Source organism: Magnolia sinica, chromosome 12 (genome assembly GCF_029962835.1).
Source record: "Magnolia sinica isolate HGM2019 chromosome 12, MsV1, whole genome shotgun sequence".
Taxonomy (NCBI): Eukaryota; Viridiplantae; Streptophyta; class Magnoliopsida; order Magnoliales; family Magnoliaceae; genus Magnolia; species Magnolia sinica.
Window position 1 is genome coordinate 32,780,601 of NC_080584.1, and position 17,876 is coordinate 32,798,476.

General features: G+C 43.7%; 1 protein-coding gene across 4 annotated transcripts in view; it reads right to left on the reverse strand.

Moving 5' to 3' along the window:
* LOC131221203 (exonuclease 1) overlaps positions 1 to 17,876 on the reverse strand; it is an 81,276-nt gene that overhangs the window by 12,525 nt on the left and 50,875 nt on the right. For 2 of the 4 annotated variants that reach the window (XM_058216379.1, XM_058216377.1), the window contains exons 9-12: positions 12,716 to 12,927; positions 12,583 to 12,637; positions 12,123 to 12,499; positions 11,983 to 12,034 (exon numbers count right to left, since the gene is read on the reverse strand). In XM_058216379.1, the coding sequence (XP_058072362.1) occupies positions 11,983 to 12,034; positions 12,123 to 12,499; positions 12,583 to 12,637; positions 12,716 to 12,927 (696 nt within the window). The remainder of the gene's footprint in view (positions 1 to 11,982; positions 12,035 to 12,122; positions 12,500 to 12,582; positions 12,638 to 12,715; positions 12,928 to 17,876) is intronic. The other 2 variants (XM_058216378.1, XM_058216380.1) reach the window with 2 other exon arrangements.

The following is a 17,876-nucleotide window of genomic DNA, read 5'->3' on the forward strand; positions in this document are numbered from 1 at the left end:
TGAATGTTTGGATTTTCATGTGAGATGTGGAATTTGTGTGATTGTTTCTGAATTGGTGTGATCTAAGCCTGCAATCTTGCATATCATATTTAATTTTCCATGTCCTGCATCACAGGGAGAATCCTTTTTCGTACAAAGTGTCCCCGATCATGGTGTACCGGGCTGACTTGGATCGGAGTCTTCGTGCCTTGAGTCGACCTTCGAGCAGTCTGCCTTCCTGAAGGCAGTTGATTATTGTGTTTATCCAGCTCGGCTTTGAATTCACTAGGAGAACTGTCCCCGGATCGGACTTGCTGAAGCTCAGCCAAAAACTCTGTCGGTATTGATTTCGGGACGTCGTCTTCTGCCGCTGTAGCCAGCCTTACTAGTGTATCTGCTTTAGAGTTTTCCGACGTGGGAATCAGGCTAATGTTGCACTTGGGGAATTTACTGATGAGTTCCTGGGCCCTTTGTAAATAGGCGATCATTCTTTCTTCTTTTGCTTGGTATTCGCTAGCTATCTGATTGACGACTAGCTATGAGTCATTGTAGACTTTCAGGTTATGGGCTCCCATTGTTGCCGCTAGCCTAAGTCCAGCGAGCAATGCTTCATATTCCGTTGCATTGTTTGATGTTTGGAATCTGAATCTTAAGGCATATTCTGTGCAGGTCCAATCAGGAGCCTCAAGGACTACCCTGGCCCCGCTGCCTTTAAAATTGGATGAATAGTCAACATATAGTGTCCATGTCAGCATATCTGGCTCGGCTGTCTGATTTTTGGGCAAGTCAATCTTGTTGCTCGGACTGGCTTCCAGTCATTCTCACATGCGAGCTCGACAATGAAATCAACCACTGCCTGGCCTTTGATGGCAGCTCGGGGCTGGTATTTAATGTTGAGCTTAATCGCCCTTCTCGATACCTCAAGTTTATGAAGTACCTGGACGAGAGGTTGAATGGTCGAGATTACGATGGTATGGGCTTGGAAGTAAGGTCAGAGGCGATGGGATGAGACGACCAGAGCTAGGGCGAGCTTCTCGATGTCTGGATACCTAGTCTCGACTAGGACCATGGCCTTGCTGACGTAGTACACCGGTAGTTGTTTCCCTTCTTGTTCTTGGATAAGGGTCGAGCTGATCGCTGCTGTCGAGACTGCTAAGTATAGCAGAAGTGATTCTCCTTGCTCAGGCTTTGAAAGTAGTGGGGGTAAACCTAGGTATTGTTTGAGCTGCTGGAAGGCGAGCTCGCATTCCTCTGTCCACTCCATCTTTTGTTTTCCTTTTAATTGCTTAAAGAAGGGGAGACACACGTCGGTGGCTCGAGAGATGAAACGGTTGAGAGCAGCAAGTCTTCCTGTGAAGCATTGAATTTCTTTCGTCGTTCTAGGTGGGCTCATTTCTAGAAGAGCTCAGATTTTGTCGAGGTTCACCTCGATCCCCCTTTGGCTGATCAGGAAGCCAAGGAACTTTCCTAAGCTGACGCCGAAGGCACATTTGCTCGGATTTAGCTTCATTTGATATTTCCGCAAGATTGCGAACATCTCCTCGAGGTCGGCGATGTGGTTTGCAGCCTTGATACTTTTGACGAGCATGTTGTCGACGTAGACTTCCATCAAGCGTCCAATTTGCTAAGCGAACATCCTATTGACGAGTCGCTGGTATATGGCCCCAGCATTCTTCAACCCGGAAGGCATGACCTTGTAACAATAGATTCCTTTGTCGGTGACAAAGGTCATCTTTTGCTTGTTGTAGGGATGCATAACGATCTAATTATATCCTAAGTAGGCGTCTATGAAGCTTAGGAGTTTGTGCCCGGCAGTGTTGTCGACCAGCTGGTCAATACGCGGGAGAGGGAAACTGTCTTTGGGGCAGGCTTTGTTCAGGTCGGTATAATCAACACAGACCCATTAGCAACCCAATCAAGGTAATAGATTTCTTCTATGAAGCCTGTTTCGAGGAGTTTGCCGACCTCTTCACCGTAATGGCATTTCGTTCAGGTTTGAACGCCCGTCGTTTCTGCCTCACTAGTCGGTGGTCGGGGTCGACGTTTAATTTATGAACCATTACTTTTGGGCTAATGTCAGGCATGTCCCAATGAGATCAGGCGAATACATCGATGTGTCGTCGGAGGAGATCCATGATCTCATCCCGCAAGACTGGAATCGATGATGAGCCCACCTGAACTGTTCAGGTCGGGTTGGATTCGTCGAGTGGGATGGTCACGAGGTCTTCCATCGGACTGCCTCTTTCGATCGAGTCCTCCCGGGGATCGAAGGAGGTGATGGCCATCGCGTGGTGCTATGTTCTCAGTGCCATGGAGTAACATTGACGAGCTTCTTGCTAGTCTCCTCTGACCTATCCGATCTCGTGCTCAGTCGGGAACCTCATCGTAAGACGGTATGTTGATATTACTGCTCGTAAGGTGTTGAGAGAGGCACGTCCGAGGATGACGTTGTAAACAGGGGAAGTCGACCACCAAGAAGTCGATCATGGTCGTTGTTTGGTTTTGTCCTTCTCCTACCGTGACCAGGAGTTGTATGGATCCTTCGTAGGTGACTTTGTCCTCTGCAAACCCGAGTAAGGGAGTTTTGACAGGTCGGAGTCGGGACCTCCCAACTCCCATCTTGTCGAAGGCTTTAATGAAGAGGATGTCGGCCGAGCTGCCGTTGTCCACCAATATCGGATATACCTTGAGGTTAGCTATAGTCATGGTCACCACTAACGCATCATCGTGGGGCTGGTGGACACCTTGGGCGTCCTCTTCAATGAAGGTCAGCTCATAGGATGCTACTTTTTATTCCTTCGGAGGCCTGTTGGTGACTTGGACTTGATGCTCCAAGTTATTGTGACTGATACTTCGGGCATGAGCTCTTCGTGCTCGGTTCGAGTCTCCTCCTCAAGCGGGTCCGCCGAAGATGGTGCGAATTTCCCCAGTAGCTTCGTTGTTGATGGGCTGTTTGTTTTTCCGATCTTCCCGTTCTTTCTCTTGTTGACGTATTCTCACAAATGCCCGTTATAGATGAGGGCTTCGATCACCTCTTTTAGATTAAAGCAGTCGTTGGTTGAGTGGTCGTGGTTGTGGTGGAAATGGCAGTACTTCCGTTTGTCCCGCTTGTTGTATCGGATTTCATTTTATTTGTCCATTTAAGAATTCGTTTGTCGCGAACTCGCATGAGAACCCGTTCGGGCATTGCATTGAGGGGGGTGTAAGAGCTGAACCTGCTCTCAAGCTGTCTGCTCGGACGCTGACCTCTAGTTGAATTATCGTCCTTTCTCTGTTTGCTACTAGTGGTCGAGGCTTGTTCTTCCTTAGGTCGCTTTTCCTTAGTCGAGCTACCCTTGTTCCGAGTAGCTTTTCGCTAGTTGAAAAGCTCCTCGGCATTGGAGTATTTCTGAGCTCGATTGAGGAGATCGGTCAATGTCGTTGGTGGGTTCTTGCCGAGTGAGAAGAGGAACCTCCCCTCCCTTAGGCCTCCCATCATGGTGGCCAAGGCGATCCGGTCTGAATAGCCCTCAATTTGCATTGCTTCCAAGTTGAAGCGTTTGATATAGTCCTTCAGCAGCTCATCTTCTTTCTGGATAATGGTGAGAAGGTGAGTAGTCGGTTTGAGCCTTTCCTTTCCTCTGATAAAGTTATTGATGAACGCTTTGCTGAGCTGCGTGAATGAGCTGATGGACTGTGGCTTCAATTGTCGGAACCACTTCTGAGCTACTCCTGTTAGGGTTAAGGAAAACGCCCGGCACATAACTGCGGTTGATGCGCCATTAAGTTCCATCCAAGCTCTAAAAGATTCCAGGTGTTGGCCGGATCGCTAGTTCCGGAATAAGGGGCGATCTGTGGCATCCAGAACCTAGGCGGGAGTTGGGCATGCATGATGTCGACAGTAAATGATGGTTCAGTTTCTTCCAGCATTGCCTCTATTGAGGTCAAAGCATGTTTGCCGTAAGCCTATCGCAAGTCGCCAATCTGGCCCCACAGTTCATTGAGCTCGGCCTCCCAAGGATCTTCGTTTTCGGCTATCACCTTGACCTCGACCTCGGGAGCTTTGTCATTCCTCTTCTTCTCCAATTCATGACGTAAGTCAGAGGCAGCCAACGTGGCAATGCCCGAAGCGTGGGAAGGTGTTGCGCCGATCTGTTTGCTTCTCCAAGAGTCAATGGGTGCTCGAGACAGGGCAGAAACTTTAGTTACTGCCCGAGCAACCACTTCCTCACCCCCCTAATCGGGAGGGTTCTGTCGCTCTAGCATTCACTTTATTTGGTCAATGTTGCTAATCAATGCTAAAACTTGTTGTTCCTAGGAGACAAGTTGACCACCCCTATTTCGGGACTGTTGCACCAGGCCTGCGGGCACAGAGTCAGCCTGAAGTTGGGAAGGCAAGTCCCGGCAGTCTTCGGACTGCTCTGGTGGCGCAAGGTTGGGCAAAACAGTGGTGGTTTGGGCTTTCTTTCTCCCTTTCGCCATTGTTATAGCACTATAGATGAGAAAGACGGCTTTCGTTGTCGTTCTCACAGACGGTGCCAAACTGTTGATGCAAAAAGCAAGGTAGCCTTCCCTGGACCTTCGACTACCTACACAAAAAGTGGACTAAGTAGACCCTAGCTGCGACAGGGGACCCTCTGATGCCTAAGTCACGTAGGGTTTCTGTGTCTGGTCGTAAACAGGGTTTTGGGCTAAAGATTGAAGACAAGTCCCAACGGTCTTCCGACTGCTCTGGTGGCGCAAGGTTGGGCATAACAGTGGTAGTTTGGGCTTTCTTTCTCCCTTTCGCCATTGTTGGAGCACTATAGATGAGAAAGACGGCTTTCGTTGTCTTTCTCACAGACGGCGCCAAACTGTTGATGCAAAAAAGCAGGGTAGCCTTCCCTAGACCTTCGAGTACCTACACAAAAAGCGGACTAAGTAGACCCTAGCTGTGACAGAGGACCCTCTAATGCCTAAGTCAGGTAGGGTTTCTGGGTCTAGTCGTAAACAAGGTTTTGGGCTCAAGATTATGCGTACCTTTCACCATTAGGGATGCTCCTATTTATAGGAGGGAGAAGGCAGTGGCATAGAAGGTAGTCTCCCTGTTTAGCAGGGACGTATTGTATAGGGATTCGGATCTCGTTCATGTTGTGAGGATCTTCTGAGATCCTCAGCCAAGATCTCGGGCAGATCCGTGTTGCGATCACCTTCCTAGATCCTCGACTAGGATCTCGGGTAGACACCGTCGAGACTAGGTCGAAACTAGTAAAAGGGTTATGCTGATCTGATTCCTTTAACAAGTAGTAGTCGAGTTCTTTTTGGTGTCGGGCGAATCAATGGGTTTTCCAACCAGCTGTCGAGGACTGACAAAAGGTCAAGGCTGATCTCATTTCCGGCTCAGATTGGAGCCAGAAGTCGAGCCTTTAGTCATATCGGTTGTTGACCGACCTGGCGAAGTACACGGAGTTCTGACCTGACCTTATCTTATTGGTCAACCCATTTTTCCCATAACAGAAGGTATCTCATGAATCCCACCAAAATAGTCCTAACAATAGGAAACCCATTGCTCCATTGCAAGCTCCTCAGTGGGGAATGATACAAGAAAAGAGGAGACATCTATTAGTAGGATAGACAACAAACCTACCATATATTGTTGTACCATATATTGCTGTAATTAAGGGCTGTAATTAGGGGATATAGATGTTATAATTAGGGGATATAGATACTGCTGTAATTAGGAGATATTATGCTGTAATTAGGGGATATAGATGTTGTTGTTATGCTGTAATTAAGGGCTGTAATTAAGGGATATAGATGCTGCTGTTATGCTGTAATTAAGGATTGTAATTAGGGGATATAGATGCTGCTGTTATACTGTAATTAAGGGCTATAATTAGGGGATATAGATGCTGCTGTTATGCTGTAATTAAGGGATATATTGTAAGTAGGGAAAATGATTTCTATATAAGAAAAGAAGTCTATTCGCTCCAACCTGATGCACAGGGATCCTTCACCATCTCTTGACGTGTGTTTTGGAGCACTTCTTCGAGAGGAACAACGTCTTCTTACTCAATCTTCGCTTTCGGAAGAGAATGTTGTCGCATACGCTGCTCAAGGCAAAGGGAGGGTTCGAGACATACGTACAGTTCAGTGCTACAGTTGCGAAGATTATGAGCATATTGCTGCCCATTGTGCTAAAAAGTTCTGCAGCTACTGTAAATAAAAGGGGCACATCATCAAAGAATGCCCAACACATCCTCAAAATCGACCCGTGAATGCTTATCATGCTACTGCTACTGGCCACACTTCGGATGGGGTAACCAGCACTCAAAATCTCGCTCCAGTGTCATCTTCCACTGTTGCTATACCTGCCCTTACACTAGAAATGGTGCACCAAATGATTGTATCGGCATTTTCTGCTTTGGGGCTACAAGGTAAGGGTACTATACGTACTATACCCTCTCAATATTGGCTTGTTGACTCCGCTGCATCCAATCACATGACCAGTTCTCCTAATATGCTTAGCAATGTTCATAAGTACACTAGTTCTTCTAATATTCAAGTTGCTAATGGCCATCGTTTACCGATTACTAGGGTTGGTGATATCGCACCATCACTTACTAATATTTTTGTATCACCTGGGCTTTCCACGAGTCTTATCTCGGTTGGACAATTAGTGGATGATAATTATAATGTTCAGTTTTCTCGTGACGGTTGTCATGTGCAGGATCCGGTGTCGGTGAGGACAATAGCGAAGGGGCCTAAAGTTGGGAGACTGTTTCCATTATACTTTTCCATTCCTAGTATCATTTCTTTAGCTTGTACTACTGTCTCCAATAATTGTGAAGTATGGCACAAATGTTTAGGCCATCCAAACAATGTTGTTTTATCTCATTTGCTAAATTCTGGTTCATTGGGGGAAAAAAAAAAGATTCTTCTTTGCCTCATCCTTTGTCTTTTGATTGTTCTACGAGTAAAATCGGAAAAACGTAAGATTCTTCCCTTCCCTTCTTCTGGGAGTAGGGCAAAGAATTGTTTTGACCTTGTTCATAGTGATGCATGGGGCATTACTCCTGTCATTTCTCATGCTCATTATAAATATTTTGTGACATTCATAGATAACCATAGTCGGCATACTTGGGTATATTTTCTACGCTCTAAGTCTGAAGTCTTTGCTGTTTTCAAATCATTTCTAACATCTGTTGAGAATCAATTTACCACTAGCATTAAGACTTTATGAACTGATTCTGGCGGAGAATATGTCTCATGAATTTCTTGAGTTTCTTCGTCACAAAGGAATTGTTTCTCACTGCTTGTGTCCTTGTACGCCTCAACAGAATGGTGTGGCTAAGCGCAAAAATCGACATTTGTTAGATGTTGCTAGGACCTTGTTACTTGCATCTTCTGTTCCTCCTAAATTTTAGGTTGAATCTTTAGCTACAACAGTATATTTGATTAATAGGTTGCCTTCTAAAGTGCTAAATTTCGACTCTCCATACTATCATCTACATAAACAGCACCCTAGCTTTCTTGACTTATACACTTTTGGCTGTGTCTGTTTTGTGCATCTACCTCCGCATCAACGTCAAAAACTCTCTGCGCAATCTGTGCAATGTGTCTTTTTGGGATATAACTTATCTCAAAAAGGATTTATGTGCTATAATGCTTCTTCCAATAAATTTCATATATCTCGTAATGTCGTTTTCTTTGAGCATCAATATTTCTTTCCTAGTTCTATTATATCATCTCCTGCAGTTTCTGTTCTTCCTTACTTTGATGATTTGATGTGCCCTCCTGATCGCTTCAAGCCTGGTTTTGTGTATGAACGTCGTCAACCAACTCTACCCCTTCCTGAGTCTGATCTGCCACCTGATCCCGTTTTGCATCCTCCTCGACGATCTAGCCGTACTTCTCATCAACCGGATAGGTATGGTTTCCCTCATACCTCCTTCACAGCTACCTTATCAACTGTGTCGATTCCTAATTCCTACTCACAAGCTGATAAACATGAGTGTTGGAGAAAGGCTATGCAGGAAGAACTTCAAGCTCTTCAAGAAAATCAGACTTGGGACATGGTCTCTTGTCTAATCGGGTGTAAGTGGGTTTTTTTTGTGAAACTTCGACCTGATGGGTTTGTGGACCGTTATAAAGCTCGTTTGGTTGCCCTTGGTAACTGCCAGGAGTATGGGGTTGACTATGAGGAGGCCTTTGCTCCTGTCGCTAAAATGACCACTGTGCATACTATTATTGCCATCGCAGCCTCTCAAGGATGGTCCCTTTGCCAGATGGATGTAAAGAACGCATTTCTTCATGGTGATTTATAGGAAGATGTTTACATGACACCTCCTCCTGGCCTTTGCTCGTCATCAACGTCGAATTTATGTAAGCTGAAGTGCTCTCTATATGGTTTGAAACAGGCTCTCCGGGCTTGGTTTGATAAGTTCCGGGCTACCTTACTTCGATTTCTTTCATCCAAAGCCAGTATGATTCTTTGTTGTTTCTTCGTACGACTTCTGTTGATATCGTTCTTCTTCTAGTTTATGTCGACGACATTGTCATCACTAGGACTGATTCTGCCCTCATTGATCAACTCAAGCAACATCTTCATGATTCATTCCATATGAAGGATCTTGGTCCTCTCCGGTATTTCCTCGGTTTGGAGGTTCAGTCCGATTCCTCTGGGGTTTTCCTGCATCAGCATAAATACACGGAGGACTTGATTTCCTTGTCTGCTTGGCAGCACTCATCTTCAATGGATACCCCTTTGGAAGTGAATGTCAAGTATCGACGTGAGGAGGGGGATCTCCTTCCTGATCCCATGGTGTTTCGACAGTTAGTTGGTAGTCTCAATGATCTCACTATTACACGGTCTGACATCTCCTTCGCTATCCAACAAGTCAGTCAATTTCTGCAGTCTCCTCGCCACCTTCATCTTGCCGCAATCCGCTGAATTATTCGATATCTCCGGGGTTCCTCTCACCGTGGCTTGTTCTTCTCTACCGGTATTCCTCTTCGCCTTGTGGCTTTTAGTGATCCTGATTGGGCAGGATGTCCTGATACTCGCCAGTCTGTCACCGAGTGGTGTATGTTTCTTGGTGATTCACTTATCTCTTGGAAGAGTAAGAAACAAGATCGTGTTTCCAAATCTTCGACCGAGTCCGAGTACCGTGCCATGTCGGCAGCCCGCACGGAAATTATGTAGCTCCGTGGCTTACTGAAATAGGTTTTCCTCAATCTACTCCCACTCCTCTTCATGCTGATAATACGAGTGCTATTCAGATCGCTACCAATCCCATCAATCATGAGCGTACCAAACATATCGAGGTAGACTGCCATTCTATTCAGGAAGTTGTTGATACTCGAGTTATTTCTCTTCCACATGTCTCAAGCGACCTTCAGATAGCGGACGTCTTCACCAAAGCTATGACACGACTACGTCATCAATTTCTTGTTGGCAAATTGATGCTTCTTAATCGACAAGCATCAATTTGAGGGGGGATGTTAGTAGGATAGACAACAAACCTACCATATATTATTGTACCATATATTGCTATGATTAAGGGCTGTAATTAGGGGATATAGATGTTGCTGTTATGCTGTAATTAAGGGCTGTAATTAGGGGATATGATGCTGTAATTAGGGGATATAGATGCTACTATAATTAGGAGATATTATGCTGTAATTAGGGGATATAGATGCTGCTGTTATGCTGTAATTAAGGGCGTAATTAGGGGATATTGATGCTACTGTTATGCTGTAATTAAGGGTTGTAATTAGGGAATATAGATGCTGCTGTTATGCTGTAATTAAGGGTTGTAATTAGGGGATATAGATGTTGTTGTTATGCTGTAATTAAGGGATATATTGTAAGTAGGGAAAATGATTTCTATATAAGAAAAGGACCACTCAATTGAAGGTCATTGAGCAAATCTGACAACATTGTGGCCACCTCTGATGAGAGGACCAAATCAAGATGACATGGTTTGATCTTCTTAATTGGGCCTTCAGAAAAGGAGATTATAATACTAGCCAAAAACTTATAATTTCTTCTTGTGAAGCAGTGACCTACTCCCTCGAAACTAGTGGTGCATGCCACTAGAAGGGATCTAGAGTTTGATATGTCGACCTTCCTCCCTTCACCCTCCCTCTACAACATCCTTGTAAGAGACCTTTGGTGATGGAATATCCTAATGAGTGACAGAATCTCGCAAGTCTAGCCATCCATCTTCCTTTTGTGTTGGCATCTCCTTCAAATGTCATCCCGAAATACAGTTATCAAAATCGGGCTCCCATCCACCTCCTATTGAGCACCAACACCACGTTCCAAGAATTCTCTTCATTTTGGCACCTCACGGAACCATACCCTTTGTTTTTGCCTGTCCCACGTATCCAGGGATGAAGACAATGTGATTGGTCATTAAGTTTCAAATACTTCTCTTACGACACCAGACAAATAAGGAAAATGCAAGATTGCCAATGAATAGAGAGAGGACCTCTTGCCTTCAAGCTCCTAGCTCTATTCAATGTCTTCCACTCGCCTATCCAAACCCCTTGAATTCCCCTTCTCATACTTGGAGAGAGAGAGAGAGAGAGAGAGAGAGAGAGAGAGTGTGTGTTATGAAGTCACATGCACCCTGACTCTCTTATTCTTATTAATTAAAATTTTTAAAATGACAAAAATGCCCTACTGATAAAAACATGCACTCAAGTGTACATATAGTGTGAACCATACATTCAACACCATTGTGTACCACGATTGATGCCAAATTGGGACACGCTCATGCACACTAAACTGATGGACCATGCAACTAAACAGCCTACAATATTGGGCCATACAGCTGTATAGTCCACAATACATCAACTTCAATGATGGCCAACTATGACCTCTAAGAAAGTAAAGGTAGTGTCATGTCATACTTTAGCTTTTGGTCATGGGTCAAGGATGACACTGTTGCAGGAACCTTCTAACTGGGTGTCGCTCCCGTTTCAAATTGCACTTCAACTCTCACTCCTGCTCCCGCTTACATTTTGAAATAGACACTTCTCAGCTCCTGCACCCGAATTTGTTGTCGCTTCACTTCACTCTTCATGCAACTATATGATGAAGTGTTTAGCTGATAAGTAGATGAAAAGTAGTTTTCTTTTCATGTTCACAGTGATGTAATAATCTCCCACGAGCTTATACATTTGTATCTGGGGAGACTAGAAGCAGAGGCATAGAAGTGAGGAAGAGTAATAGATCTTCAGATTCTCCTCACATTGTGAGCTTCTCTCCATGAAGTCCAGTGGAGTCCAATGTACTGTAGTGTTGGGTTATCTCTTTTAATGTTGACCTTTCAGTTCAGTGCACACTCTTTCTTCACATTTATGCTTTGGTTGTGTGAATTGAGCTCATCTCTTATCATGCGAACATGTTACTAGATCTTGTTCTTCTTGTTTCCTTCTAAATCTCCCTTGGTTCATAGATAATTTTTGAGATCATGATTCAGTTCAGGAATAGTCCAGTTGACCCTTTTAGTAGCCTGAAAGAATGATGGGCTAAAAAGCGTTGGGGTTTGCAACCAACGATATTTCCAATTACCTTAAACTAAGTACCATCACAGCTATTTAAGGATGAACTATTTCATAATAAACTCGGGGTGAAAAAGTCAAGACATCTAGCTCTTGAGAGACAACCAAGTCCATTTCTATTGTCATAATGGAATATCATATGAGTTTTAAGGTTTCAAATGCAACAGACTGAAACAAGACTGCTGAAGCATTAACAGATACAAAGCCAAGATCAGAAACTTCAATACAAAGTGAAATAATGAAGACCAACTCAGATAAATGCATAGCCAATGCATGTTGATGTCTAGATGAGTATTCTGAAGTTGGCAGTGGTCAGTGTAAAAGGTAACTTTCTTTGTATGAATGAAGCAGAAGATGGCTTAGACTTTAGATGCGATGGTAAATTGTATACAAATCACAAACGAGTAATGGCATATTATCTTTCAAGAAAAGAAATCTTAGCAAGTTTCAGCGATTAATGTTGAAACATACTTTCCCTGGAATGCATTGAATTTGCCAATGTACCCATCGCTTTTGCAGTTCCCTGCATGGATAAATGGTAAGTGAGAAGTTAGCAAAACTACGGAAAGAAAATACAATTTAAAGTCAGCAAACAAAAAGAAGGGGCGTACACTTCGAATATTTTGACTGGAAGTGGACTTTCTTTTCTTACTAGAACTTCCCATGTAGTTATTCCCTAGTAAAACACTTTTAGGTACTGTATTGCCACAAAGAACAGAACTTGCATCTTCCTCCTCTACAACAAGCTTTTCATTTTCATTGTCATTGTCATTCTTATCTAATAACTTAGTTTCGAAATAACGACTCCTTATGATGACCTTTCTTTTCACTGTTCTGTCATCAACGACTTCCAATGAAGAATTAGGTAAATGATTCTCGCCCAATTCCATAGAAGGCCTAACTGTATCACCATTTGATTGCCGCCGCATCACAGCATATTCCAAACAATTCAAATTTTCTTTAACATCACTTGTGACATTTCGACCAACTGGATTGACATGCAAAAAAAAAGAAGGTTAGCACTGATTAATGATTGAATTTGTAGATCTGAAAAGAAAACTCAACTCTTACCATCATGCTGAAACTCCAAAAGCTTATTGCCTTCAGTAGCAAAATCATCTTCCACCTGATACAAAGAGGGTAATTACATTCAACAACAAAGACAATTTAAAATGCTTCACATTTATTCAGTAGCATTACTCACAGAATCCTTGAAAGGTAGGGCATCCTGGCTATTTCCTGAGTCAGTTAGAGATCCCTGTGAGCAGTTTATGGTACAAACAACAGCCTCGGCCACGGAAGAAAAATCAGAACCATGGTTTGTGATGCTAGGAGAAGATTCATACGTTGATCGTAAGTGCTTCGGAATTACTCGAGGGACCTTGAAGTTCCTCTTTGCTTCAAGAGATGCTAAGCCTTCAATGTCAAGGAAAGATAGAAGGAAGTGCATGTATAGGAATATGCGCATGTGTGCCTATATGAACATCCGTGGCCAAGCCCAAATAGCTAGGACACAGTTATGATGGTGGTGGTGGTCGTGGTCGTGATGATCATATACGCATGTACATACCTATATGGAGAATGATCCAGTAGTGTTGACACTACCTTAGAGTCAACCTCTGTGGGGCCCATTGTGATCAGTGCATGACATCGGTTCCATCCACCAGGTGCACCCTTCAATGTTAGGCCATGCAACCAAAAATCAGCCCGATCAGAAACTCCAGTGGGCATGGGATAAGGAACAGTCAAAAGGGGATGTCCAACCAATAAACTCTCCAGATTGTTTGTGGACCACCGCTCATCTTTGGGGGTTTGCTGGCTGTTCTTTAATAAAGTTAGCCATTCTAGCTTCAGCTATTTGTATTCTTTAGTCAGTGGGTGATTTTGAGGTAGCCTTTACCAGAGTAATGGAGTCATTTCGTTGTGTGTTCTTATTTGATAGGCTCCTTGAGCTTTTAGCCGCCCTTGTTCTTTTGTTTTGCCTTGTTGTTCTTTAATAAAGGTCATTGTCTTCCAGAAATGAAAATAAGAATTGATTTGAGAAGCAGATTTATATAGAGACAAAGAAGCTAGGAACTTAGTCATCCAATGGGCTATTGTCTCCAAACTTCTGGATCGAATGTGGTTATGCCCATGCACACAACTAATCGAAAACTCCATACAAACTTACTCATCCAATGGGCTATTCTCTCCAAACTTCTGGACCATTACTGTTGATTAAGTTGTAGTGCAAACTTATATTAACAGTTTAGAGATTTATAACCGCCATTTATTCAGTAGCATGCAAATAATACATGCATGAGGGGCATATAATAATATCATTCATCGTTTCTATATAAATTGCAATATGAATTCACATATAAAACTGCATTGCATGAGCTCAGTTTATGTATTATAGTCAACCACATGATCCTACGCCCCAGCATATCAAATATTGTGGTAGCATACCCCATACCCATTCCATATCACATACTGAAGCAACCTGCGACCCAAATAAGCATGATTCGAACCCCATGCTTCTCCTACATGTTCCCTGAGACTTGTGTTCCATTAATTCCCCATGCCAAGTTAGAGCCCTACTCCTTGCCCTTCTGAACACTATCTCAACGTGGTCCGAGCAGTTCCTGAAGGTTCTATTGTTCTGTTCCTTCCAAATTGAACATATTGCGGCAGCAAATTCATAATACCTGAAAAAGGTGGTCTACGGACTGTGCATCCTTGATGCGCAAGATGCAACCATTCTTGGCCACATGATTGCAGTAACACAAATGGTTGAAGCGATGTAAGCATAGTTTCACAAAAACGTTTGACAATCTAAAGTTGAAGGAACGTAAAGATCCACCATGACACCACATTTAGTGGTTCAATGGAGAACTACGAGTCCTCACTTGATGCTTAGTTATTTTCAACATTGGCACTTAGGGGTGAGGTTTGGTGTGCCACAGTGTTGATTGATGCCTCCACATTCAATTGGGCAGATAATTGCTGTATGGCTAAGATATGTTGCGTTAGGTGTGGCAAAAATACCTCTTCCTTTGCAAAAGACTGTCAGCATCCTACACCCAAACACTAGTCATGAAAGGGTCGACGCCAAAGATGGTCCCAATGCTGGTGGAAGGCCAACTTGAACATATGCTGATTTGGTGTGAGTTTCCTGCTGGACTCCCATCTATGTGAAATACTCTGTAACACGTCACATTCGTATACAGTTCGAGCCTCCCAAACATGGCACGCTACCAGATGAGTCCAACTGAGCATGTAAAATTTTGAAAGTCACTTAACAAGGACCTGATTGGAGAAGACACGCCGTCATGCATATTTTTCCCACACCAAAAAAGGATGGTTCATTGAGGATGAGTGTCGGTAACCTAACCACTACCCAAATCACTGCCAACCACTGCTTCCCCATCCGAAGACTTGAGAACATTCTAGATTTGCACCATATGCACGAAGATATTCTCAAAGATTGATTTAGAGAGCAGTTGTCATCAATTCCAGATCTGCACTGCAGACAAGTGGAAGAAGCAGTAAAGACAGTACGGACTTTGTAGGAAGATGGCTACGCCATTCGGCCTCTCCCACGCTGCAAGAACTTTTATCTACGCTTCTCAAAGATTGATTTAGAGAGCAGTTATCATCAATTCCAGATCTGCACTGCAGATGAGTGGAAGACGCAGTAAAGACACAATACAGACTGTAGGAAGACGGCTATGCCATTCGGTCTCTCCCACATTGCAAGCACTTTTATCTATGCTAATAACTGAGTTGTTCTAAGCTTTAAACAAACAATTCATATCTTGGATTTTTGTCCTAATCCAAATTGTCACCTCGTAAGGAAGGGAACACACTGAATTTAAAAAATTGTTCTTTCATGGTGGATCCTTGAAGGGAATAAAAGTAGATCAAGAGAAGCCATAAACGAGTGGTTGCGCCAAAGATCATCTCAAAAGTATGCTTTTCTCATAGTTTGGCAACTTTCTATCAGCATTTCATCAGAAATTTCAGCACAGAACCAGCAAGGCAGCAACTAATTGCATGGGTGAAAGAAGAATGGGATCCATCAGCTGATTTTATCAAGAAAAAGATAATGACAACAGCTGTACCCACCTTGTCAGATTTTGGCAAGATGTTGGAGGAAAAAAGCGATGGTGTTGACATACGAAATCGAGCTAGCATAAGTCAAGAAGGACAGTGGATCATATTCACAGTGAAAATTCAACTGATGCTTCGAAGACTACACCTATGAATTAGAATCTATGTCGCGGTGTTGCAAGTTTTATTTCATTAACCATTTCTTGCATGAAGTCCATTTTCTAGACGGATCATGAAGTGTCACAGTACCTGAACGCTTGGAAGAAATTGAGTGACCAACCAACAAAGTGGACAACTTTCCTTCAGTGCTACGGTTTTCTCTCACACCACAGGGCCAAGACTATATAGAAGGGTGGTTTTGTTAAGAACACTCATAGAAGATGTTGCTTGTTAGGTTTTAAGTCACAAAAGAACATAAAAGTCCAATGTTTCAGCAAAGCAATCAAGAGTTTGTGGAAGAACGAGATTCTATGTGCGAATATCTTTTACGAGGTACTTGTTTAAGGTGCGCACATATGTATGCTGGAAGTATCTGTGCACAACAAGATCCTTGACAAGCCTAGGGTTTCTTCTTAGAGAGCATCTCGAAATTCTCTTCTCATCTTCACCATCTACAAGATCAGCGCCATGTAGAAGTTAACATGGCATGAGAGTGGGTTCCTTTCCCGAGGAGATCTGCTGATCATGTTGCAGTGTCCTCTGATTATGTAGAATACCATTGTAACATCCTGCTGATGATGCTGCTGGGCCCAAGGTGATTGTTTTCTGGCTGTTTTCAGGGCCCAGGATCACCGCCTTTGCTAGTTCGCCTCTTCATCCACGTCATCAGCATTGTTGTGGACTCATTGCTGTTGACATGCTGAAGTGGTGAGCCATCTGTTTTTTGACAGCACGTGGCTGCATATACTACTGTTAGCTTGCTTGGCCCACCTGTAGCCAAAACGTGACTCCAGACCCGTCTGCACTGATCTGCTTGTGGCCGACCTTTAGTTGCCTGCTGCTACTTGTTCATCAGATCAACAGAGATCAGTGTGAATTTCTGAATCTCACGCCAAGACCAAACAGTGGCCCTCCTTGATCGCTGCTACCATTCTATGACAGTGCCCCACCTCTCCTTTGATCTCCGGTGGGCCTGCCTGCTGATGAATGGTGTTGCTACTATAAACTTTGGATCTTGTCTTCCTCTCTTTTCTGTCCATGATTGCTGGCCATTCTGGTGTTAGTTGGTGTATCCATTTGTTGTATCATGGGGCCCACTTTAGTAGATCTGTCGCGGATCATCTGTTGTTATCACAAGTGGCTGTCACCTTGCTGGACCCCTGCCACAATCAGGTGGCCCACCATTGCTACCAGGATCTCATGCTGCTGAACGTGTTGCTGGAATATATTGCCCATCAGAACCATTGATTTTTGCTGGGCCTTCCATCATTGTCTGCTGGTGGGCCACCCTTGCGATTGCAATCTTCCTGGATCCATTGCAGTGCTGGCCCACTGCTTGCTGACATCTATTAGTTTGTGGGCCTCATCCCAATTTGCTGACATGATTTGCTACTGCTGCTTGCTGATCTTGTGGGCCATCTGATCAACGCCGTTGCTAGCCCACCTTGCTTTTGGACAATATCCATTTCATTTTCATAGACGGTTTTCTATTGCTTGATTCATGCCCACATTGTTATCCACATTACTTGTTTCATATGTTCTGGATACAACTTTGATCTTCTGGTGGGGCCACATTTTTTCTGGACTCATTGCTAACCGTTGTGTTTCTGGGCCATTAATCTGCTGGTGTGCATCTTCCTATTGCTGGAACTTGATCCCATCTGACATGATGGGCCCTGTGTTTGGAAGCATGTACTGCACTATGTTGATGTATTGTTCGTGGACGTTTGGAAGTATCTGTTCACTTCATTTGTCCTCACTTGGCCAAGCCCTAGTCATTGCTAGTGGGTCTAGATTGTTTTTGGAGGTAGTGCGCCATTGGATCTGTGACCAGTTGGGTCACTGTGTTCACTGAGGATTACTGGCCATTTTCTTTTACTATTGTTACTATCTGAATGTGATTAAATGTCTTGTTGTGGGTCGTCGCTAGTAGGTCTATTTTGACACTGTCAGGCCTGTTTAGCCTCGCGGTTTCTGTTGGGCCTGACTCGCAGTCTGTGGATCTGTTATCATTTTTCTGTTGCGCTGTTGGGACATTATTATTGTTGATGGATAGTTAGGATTGAGCCATTGTGACCCACCACGTTGACTTGATCATCTCTTGTTGTATGACA